Raw genomic sequence first — 9,093 nt, 5'->3', positions numbered from 1 at the left:
TAAAGTCCCAATGTTTTGGAATAAAGGCTGGAGTGTACCTGGGGGGCTAGCAAGTAAATCCCTCTTCATGCAGGGGTGGTTGAAGCAGTGCAAGCACAGAAGGCATATGGAGCACTCTGAGAAGGAAGCAGTGACTTTGGTGGCAAAATACTCCTTGCTCCCCAAGCACAGCACCCCTCTCCTATAGCACATTTCCCCCTGCGCATCATTTTTTAGCATTTTGATGGCCTAAAGGTTGTTCCCAAGGGTTTCACCCCTGTGCAGTGGGACACGGGGATGGGAGTGAGCGTGATTTGCTACGTCGAGATTTTGTGTCGTGCTGGAGGGTACAGAGGGAGGGGAATCAGAAGTGTTAGGTGCTTCCACCTTGGTTGTTGTGGCTGGCTCACGCAACACCCCTGAAGGGCAGGGAAGCCTGAGCATCACCGCCCTCACATCAAGAGGCACCGCGAGTGTCCTTATAAACAGCAGCATCCACTTACGATGGTGATTTTTATTGTAGAAGCACTCTTTTAATCTCTCACCAAAACGAGGGAGCGCCCAGCTCAGCCCGGGATGCAACAGGTAGCCCTGCCACAAGGAGCTGGGGGCTCAATCAGAGCTGATGGGTACAGGGGGACGAAAACCAGTGCTGTCTTCCTCGTGTTACTGGGATGTGGAGGGGAAGGGTTGGGAGCAGGTTGCCCATGGAGCTGGCGGCAGAGATGCCTGGCAATTCTTTGAGGAGAAGCTCGAAGCCCAAAGCAGAAGCTCTTTTGCCTGGTGGCTGCTGCTGTAGCGTTCGTGGTCGCATGGCTTGCTCTGATTTCAGAAGTGAAGGCACCTGGAAGACCCCTTCCTTCTCCCCGCTGCTCTCTGCTTAAGAGGACACCAGGCGCCGAATAGCGAAGAACTTGCCTGGTATTGCCTTCTTCTCTATCTCAGCCCATAAGGAGAGTAAATCTGTCTCCTCGTAGTCGATAGCGAGCTGGAAGGTGAAGTTCTGCAGCAGCGTGGTGAGGAAAAGGAAGAGCTCGATGCGGGCCAGTGCCTCCCCTGGGCACATCCGCTTCCCTGCGGGCACAGAAAGGGGAGGGTGAGCGCTGGGCTGATGGCTTCATCCAACGTTTGGGGAAAAAAGGGCATAAAAGGTTAGTGAGAAAGCTCAGGTTAAGGGTATATCTTTGGTGCCAACCGATATTCATGCTGGCGGTCCCTGGAGTGGGAGGGTGCCGGCAAGGCTGAGCACGGACCTGCCGAGAAAGCCATGAAGGCTTCACGCTTCCTGAACTCGCCCTTCTCATCCAAGAAGTGACCTGGGTCGATTTCTTTGGGGTTCTTCCACTGGGTTGGATCCATATGCACGGAAGAAAATACGGGAATAACAGTCGTGCCCTGCGGGAGAGAAACGAGGCAGGGGAGGAAGGAGGAATGTCGGTACTGCGACATGGGGCTCTGTTGAGGTGGGTTAGGAAGTGAGGAGCATCTGGGGAAAGGCTGGGTGCACACCCCGATGCCCACCCAGATGCCTGCAGGGAGGCAGCCCGGAGCGATGGCTCTGTGCCAGGCAGGGACAATAAACGTGGGGCTCTGCTGTCCCCGTGGTCCTGCTGGTCTCTGTGCAGCTCATGAGACAGAAATTATTGAGTTATTCCCATTGATTTATGTTAAAACGCCTCTTGCTGCATGAAGTCCAAAGGAGGGAGGTGTTGCTTCAAGGTGGGTGCTGTACAAAACCCCTGCAGTCAAACCCGGCCCGGCAGCTGTCCCCAGATCTGTGGGCAGAACTGGCAGCAGCATTCACCTCCCTCTACTCGTCCACGAAAAGGTTATCGCCATCTCCACCCACCGAGGATTGGGAAAGACCCCGGACCTTCAGGAGTGAGCAAACAGTCCAGGGGCAAAGGCAAATCTCATTCAAGCCCCCCTGCCACCCTTCCCCTCGGGGACATGGAGAACCCAGGACCACGATGCCTACCTTGGGGATGGTGTGGCCCCTGAACATGACATCCTGCGTCGTCATCCGCGGGAAGTTCTCGACGCGGGTTATGTGGACGCGCTGCAGCTCATGGATCACTGCGTTGGTGTATGGCATCCTCAGCTTGTCCTCCGTGTTGGGAGCACGACCAGCGCCCACCACCATGTCAATCTCCTCTTGGACCTTGGCTGGGGAGAAGGCAGGCGGGGAGCTGCAGTGCTTGCGGTGCAAAACCCCCCATAATTTCTTACTGGTCCTACTGGTCTTACTGGTCTTGAGGGGCACCTATCGTAGAGCCCAAGGATGATCTAGCAGAGAGGGAGCAACTCGGCATAACCCCTTGTAGAGACCAGAAATAGGGTCTCTGGCCACATAGCTCCTTGGATCAGGAGGTTCAAAGAATCTCTCATAGGCCAGTCCGGAGCCATCTGCATGGGCAGGGACAGAGAAAAGGGAGCAGGTACCCGGATCCCCCTGGCCTGTGTGAACCTGTGTCTAGTGGCTCTCACCCTTGGGTGACCCATGCAAGATGCTTTTCGTCTCCCCCCAAACAGGACCCTCCGGGGCTGTGACTCTCTCTCTGCACCTTTGGTGCACCGTCACCTCCTCAGACACAGGGAGCGGTCGCATTTTGCTGCCCTTACTTTGAATATGGGGGTATTTTGCCAGGATCAAGAGGAAGAAGACCAGGGTGTTGCTAGTAGTCACTGTCCCAGCACCAAAGAGATTGAATACTGACATGACCAAGTCTTCGTTGCTGTACATGTTCTCTGGGCTGCTCTTCTCCTGCAAGGATGCGGTGGGGAGGGGATTCAGTATCATCTGGGTGATTTTCCAGGCTGCAGCCAGGTCTGGAGAGCAGCCCTCGCCCCACTTTGCCCCACCTCTACCTTCTCCGCTTTCATAAGGAAGCAGTCGATGTAGTCCCGGGGGCAGCTGGGATCCAGCGTCAGGTGGTGATGCTCAACTCTTTCTCGAATGTAGTCCTTCAGCTTCTCGCAGTCAGCCAGGACTTTCCTGTGTGGTCCCGGGAGGTGATGCATGATGTTGGGGAAGGTGTTGTAGACCTGTGGATGGAGGAGGCCCAGGAGGGCTCAGGTGTCTGGACAGAACCTCCCGCACCTTCCTTCAAAGCCACATTGTCCCATCAAAGCCAAGGAGTGACCACAACCAAGGAGCATCACTCAACCGCCTGAGTGCGTCGGACATGAGGTTGCTGAGCGCAGCAAGAACACCTACCATGGCGATGGGGGAGACAAAGAAGCTGATATAATTCCCTATCATGTTCAGTAGCTCCAGAAAGGCCCTGTCACTGTAGCTGTAACGGCTCCCGAAGACAACGGAGCAGATCACATTGGCAGCTGCGTGTCTGAACAACATCATCGGCTCAAAGGCATTTCCTGCAGCCACAGAAGAGGCAAGAAAGGCAGCAAGAAGTCAACAGTTATTTATCTGCTTCAACACAGAAAACACCCTTCCTCCCGCTTTGAGCCCCTGTCCTTTGGACTCTGAGCCCTGGTTGAATCCGCTGAAGCAAAGAGCCCTCCTGAGCTGGGGGCTCCTGTATCTACCTCCCTGCTCCTAAACCCCTCCCCAGTGGTTGGGACGGAGGAAAGCCGAGGCATCTCCAGGCACTTTGGGCTCCTGCTGACGTGCCCTGGGGATTTAGAGGGCTGCAGAGCATCTCCCCATGGCAACCAGCCCCTCGCCATCACTGCACATCGGAGGCAGAGGATCCACCGTACAACTGAGCTTCCATCTCCTCTTATATTCAGGAAGCCCCAGAAGAGGTGGTGGCACTGGCAGCAGCTGGGTTTTGTTGGAGAGGAGGACATCACCCTGATAACCCCCGTGTCACCAGGGCAGTATCTTATCTGTGCGTTCTCAATGCCATGCAGTTTAGTTTCCTGTTTCTGTTCTTTCGGCGTGAGATATTCCTCAGCGATTGGCACTCCCTGCGCCAGTTCAGGAGCAGGATCTCCCACCCTGGCCTGTAAGCCGTGACCCTACCGCATCCCTGCAGCTCTCTCTGGGTGGGATGGAGCTGCCTCTAAGCCCCTTCTCTACAAGGATCATCTGCAGCAACCGTTGCAAACAGCTCTGGGGACCACACGTGGCCCATGAGGCTGTTGTGTGTCCTCTGCCTGCCACAGAGGCCAGGGTGGACAGGACCCACGTCACCTTCGAGTTTTGCCAGCAGTTCCACCAGGTGCTGGGCCTCTTGCTGCACCCGCTGCGACATGGAGCTCTTCCCCATCCCAAAGTCCCGCAGGGTGCTGAGACTGAACCTCCGCAGCTCCTGCCACTTCTTCTCGTTGTTGGAGATAAAACCTGGAGGGAAGCAAAGGAGAAGACTCACGTGCCCACTCCACCGCTCCTCCCCAGGAACGAGGGACCTTGCTCTGAGCCCAACTGAGGAGCAATAGAGCAATAAGCCAGGGAATGACCCTGCTGTGTGCACAGCATCCTTGAAAGGCTGAGGATCTCTACAGAAACTCAAACCAAAGCTGAAACTGGCTAACTGGAATTAATGCTGTCCTTGGACAAGAGGCTTCATAGTTGGAGGGACTTGCAGAGTGGGAAATGGGTGTTTGAGGTCTTGGGTGGTGAGTCCTTCACTAGACTCGAGCATGGCCAGCTGCGGTCAGGGACTTTCCACTCACCCAGAGAGCAATACTGTCTAAAAGAAATCCAGACACCTACCGTAGTCTTTCGATAGCTGCACCTGAAGAGGTATTTCAGGTCTCCCTCCGAACTTCTCGGAGTGGCCCAGCAGAGCATCCTTCACCACCTCGTACCCACAGAGCACCACCACCGGCTTCGGCCCCAGCCAGACGGTGAAGATGGGACCATACCTGCTGCTGAGCTGGGGGAGGACGGGAAAGCTGTGCTGAACGAGGGTCCTGCACCCCAGCCCTTCATCTAATTTTTAAATTAGGTCCCGTGGCTGCAATGCTGGTGAATGCACAGGCACCTCCCTCAAAGCCAGCATCTTTACCCCGCTCCCATCCCATCCCTCTTCCTGGGGGGTTTCTGATCCCAATGCCACTTTGGGCGTTCGAAAGCATCATCTCTGGGGAGCAACTCTGGATGGCAGCAGTGCTGCAGCCTGGAGGGGGGTTAGTGTCACCGCCGTGGGTCCCATACCGGAGGAGAAAGACTGCAATAACAATATTCATTATGCTCCCAGTATCAGGGATTTAGGCAATTCTGGCAGAGCAAGAGAAGAGGTGGGGAGGAAGAGACAAGAAAGGTAGGAAAAGAGTCACCTGCACGGTTCCCCTTTTGTTTTGACTCGGGACATTCACGCTTTCTCTCCTACCGGGGCTGGTAACGGGTCTGCCACCGCCAGCTCCTCTCTTACCTTCTCGTAGGTCCTGTAGAGGGGCAGGACGTTCTTTTGCCATAGGTTGCCCAGAATGGGCCATGGGGCCGGTCCAGGAGGCAGCTGGCTTCTCTTCTTATGGCTTCTCCCGACCAGGAACCACAAGACGGAGAGGAGGAGGAGTGTAATGAGCACCCCAGCCGATCCAGCATCCATCCTCAGCCGTGCTACCGAGCAGGGGAAAAAAAAAAATCAAGAAATTCCCCCTCCAGGGAGAAAATCCCAACTGAGCAGGGAGCAGAGAGGAGCCCAAACCTGCTGCCTCTGCCCTTCTTCGTGCTCTATATAGGCACAGCCCTCCCTACGTTCTCAGGGCTATCTCCTGGGTGTCCCCCCGCCACTCCCCAGGCGGTCAGTGACACGGAAACACTGGTTTCTCCCGGTCAAACACATACCTGGCCCCGCCGTGTTGTAACACGGGTCTCAAAGAGCTGACATGGGGTGCTGGAAGCATTGCGAAACACCGCGGGCGTGCTGGGGGAGATAGCGGCTCTCCCCTCCCCACGTAGCTGAATCACTTTTTGCTCGGTGCTCCCTTTCCGTGCCATGAGAAGGAAGACGTTGTCACCATCTTGACAAAACCTCGAGTGTCACTGCCAGGTCATTGCTCGTTTTGTCACTGCCTTGCTTACCAGTGCAATGACCCGGGAGGCGATGTTCTCGTAAACAGAAACTGAGGGACCCTGGAAGCGGGGCACACGTAGCTGGTCAGGTACATGTTGGGTGCCAATTTTCCATCAAACTCCTTTCTGATGGAAAACGGATCAGAAAATGGAAAAAACATTTTTTTTCTGAAATATTTTGGGGTTCCGCTTGGGTTTTGTAGGAACATCAACCCAAGGTGTTGCAGTTGTTGCAGGTGTGGGGTTAACTCTTCCTCGGGCTCCTCTGGCCTCTTCAGGGCTCCTCTGATGTTTTTGAGTGTCTCGATTTGAGCACCAGCACATCTGGCTGCACGCAAGCACATCTGGTGCTGGCTCAGCCGCCGCATCTCTGGTCAAGAGTGCTCGCAGCCCTTGACCGAGCGAGCTGGTTGCGAGCCAGTTCCCAGCAAAGGATGCGATTTCTCCTGGAGAAAAGGGCTGGAGGAGAAGAGGGAGGAGGTTTGATTTCGTGCGAGTCCCTGCAGTGGAAGGAGACCCTCAGCAGAGGGCATTAAATGGTCTTCCCTCAGAGGAGCCTGAGTTGTAACGCTCGCCCAGAGCAGAACATCTCCCGCCAGTGTCCCGCCGCCGGGTGAATGGGCAAGAGCCAGGATGGCATCCGGGCAGGGCTGATAGAAACAGCCAGGACTTCTGCACTTGCACCTGTTTTTGGCCGCGTAGCGGGGCGGTTGGCAGGTGTCAGGTCAGGGATGTTCAGTGCCACCGGCCGGGCTCGTCCCAACCAGGGCTCTGGGGGAAGGTCTTCCCTGGCCATGATGTGATTCCTTACACATATGCACCAAATCTCTCTCAAATCACCAAAAAGTGACTGCCAATGAACCTCCCGCAGCCCTGGAACTGCTCTGTTTCAATATTTTGATTTTTTTTCCCCCTCTTCCCCATGCTGCTGGGGGCCAGAGGGGGCTCCTGCCTCCACCAGCACCACAAACACACTCAGCAAAAGGGGTTTTGGGGGGAGAGGGTCATGGCAGATGGATGGGCAGCCCCACGGCAGTGCCAGGAGCCCCATAGGTGAGACCCACTGGGGCTGAGGCCAGGAGGTTACCGTGACTCACTTGTTTACCCTGTCCCATCCCGTCCCATCCCTGCTCTTCCCACGGATTGCTCTGAATTCTCAACTGGGGTGCCTGCCAGTGGGGAACTTTGCTTGGAGAGGTGATGCAGTGACTGGGATTTTGGCAGAGGGGTGAACAACCTCTCGGTGACTGACACCGTTTTTTTCCATGGCAGCCAAACAATACAAAGGAATCACTCAAACAACAGGAAAAGAAAGAGCCATGGGGATTAATTTGAGCTGCAAAGTTTAAATCCGATGGAAAATTCCCTCTTCTGCGGGCGAGCTCAGGCAGAGCCCGTGGCCGCCTGCCTGGACTCCGATAGCATTTCAGTGCGACACTTATTGCTACAGCAGGTTTTTTTAAAGATTAACGTCTCTAATGCAACAAAAAAAGTATTATTATATCACATTTTATTAATGAAATAGAGAAAACAAACAAATCACCTTGGAATTTGTGAGTCCAGGTCAGCAGACAAGAAGTTTAACAAGAAATAACTCCCAGGGATGATGAAACTTTGCATTTGTCTTCTTGAACTGCTTGATGAAACTTTGAGTTTCTCTTCATAATCTATAGAATAAAATAAACCAAAAGACCCCAAGTACAGTGCCCGTGTAGTATCTCTTGTCAAGTGTGCAGAAAAAAAAAGGGAGAGGTAGAAGTTGTCAACTAACCTTTTAGAAGCTGAACACCACTGTGCCTGCAGACAGCTCAGGAGGGAAGAGCACAGGTGGGCTTTGGCACAGCCCCTTCGGCACTTTGTGGTGCCGGGACCTAAAGTGAGCCCAAACTGCTGCATACGGACCCAAAACCATTGGTACTTTTCCATCTTTCTGCTGATTTTCTTATAAGGGCTTTTGGAGAGCAGAGGTCTGTAGAGAAGCAGGCTACTGCAAGGCTTTGGGATCCCTTCAGGAGTGGTTGGTGAGACCTTTCTGCCCCAAAAACTAAAATACCAGGGAAAGGTCAGCCAAAAACCCGCATAGAAGGACACACGTGACATGAACATAAAAAAAAGGAGAATGTGTTGACCTCTAAAAAAATTAAAAATCCATTTAGAGATTGCCAGGGCCTTTGGATTTTAACTAAAAATCATATTTGGGGACTAAACTCACGCAGAAATAACAAGTAAAAGCAAATGGGGAGCAGAGCAGCCCATTCCTGCCCTGCATCATCTGGATGCTCCTAGGGTGCAGGGGGGAACGTCTGGTCCCAGCCACGCCCCATCCCGGTGCCAGGCTCTGCAAGGGATGGGGAAAAGCATTGCTCAATTAAATGGTGGTGTTGCTGGATCAGACCCAGAATATATCGGAGGGGTAGATTCAAGGAGTTAGAAGAAATGATGCTCGTGGGGTGTTTTTCAGTGTAGACGTGTACTTGGAAAAGCTGCGAGGCAAACAGGGCAGAGCAGAAGTGAGAGAAGATGACTCCCGTTAAATAAAGAAGTCAGTAACTGTCTGGGTTGTTAGATCTAGGAAGAACTGCTGGAGGAAATCATAAAGGTTGTTGCTGTCTCTCAGCTAGCGCTTCTCTGCAATCAGTCTCAAAAAAACTTGACAAGGATCGGGACATGTCCCACATCACGGGGAGGAGGATGGGGAGCAGAGCCACGGCACGGCACAGCCGGGAATAGGGTCTGACGGGGGGCTCGCAGCTGCAGGAACTGGAGGCATCGCTGGAAGTCATCTCCTCCAGCCTCCTGGTCCAGCAGGAGCAGCGGGAGGAGGCTGCTCCAGGCCATGGCCAGTTGGGCTTTGAATGTCTCCAAATCAGGGACTTCACAACCTCTCTGAGCAGCCTCTTCCCATGTTCAGCCACCCTCACAGTAAAACTGTATTTTCTTATGTTTAAGGAGCATTGCCTATATTTCAATTTGTGCCCATTGCCTCTTGTCACTTGGCACCTTGGAGAAGAGTCTGGCCCTGTCTCCTTTACTCCTCTCCATCAAGCATTTATCCATATGGATAAGATCTCCTGGAGCCATCTCCTCTCCAGGCTGAACCATCTCAGCTCTCTCAGCTTCTCCTCATC

General features: G+C 53.9%; 1 protein-coding gene across 1 annotated transcript; it reads right to left on the bottom strand.

Annotated features, from left to right (window-relative positions):
• Positions 1–473: 473 nt before the first annotated feature.
• On the bottom strand, positions 474–5,592 carry LOC104168852 (cytochrome P450 2C5-like). Its single transcript, XM_009709579.1, has 9 exons — positions 5,322–5,592; positions 4,661–4,823; positions 4,139–4,288; positions 3,197–3,357; positions 2,848–3,024; positions 2,602–2,743; positions 1,958–2,145; positions 1,233–1,374; positions 474–1,053 (listed from the first exon to the last, which is right to left on the bottom strand). The coding sequence occupies exons 1-9, from the start codon at positions 5,496–5,498 to the stop codon at positions 860–862; spliced, it is 1,494 nt and encodes a 497-aa protein (XP_009707881.1). The 5' UTR covers positions 5,499–5,592; the 3' UTR covers positions 474–859.
• Between the last annotated feature and the right edge of the window lie 3,501 nt (positions 5,593–9,093).

The sequence above is a fragment of the Cariama cristata genome, unplaced genomic scaffold (assembly GCF_000690535.1).
Source record: "Cariama cristata isolate BGI_N322 unplaced genomic scaffold, ASM69053v1 scaffold27671, whole genome shotgun sequence".
In the NCBI taxonomy this organism is placed as follows: Eukaryota; Metazoa; Chordata; class Aves; order Cariamiformes; family Cariamidae; genus Cariama; species Cariama cristata.
The sequence above is the reverse complement of the archived record's forward strand: the minus strand, read 5'-3'. Positions and strand labels throughout refer to the sequence as shown.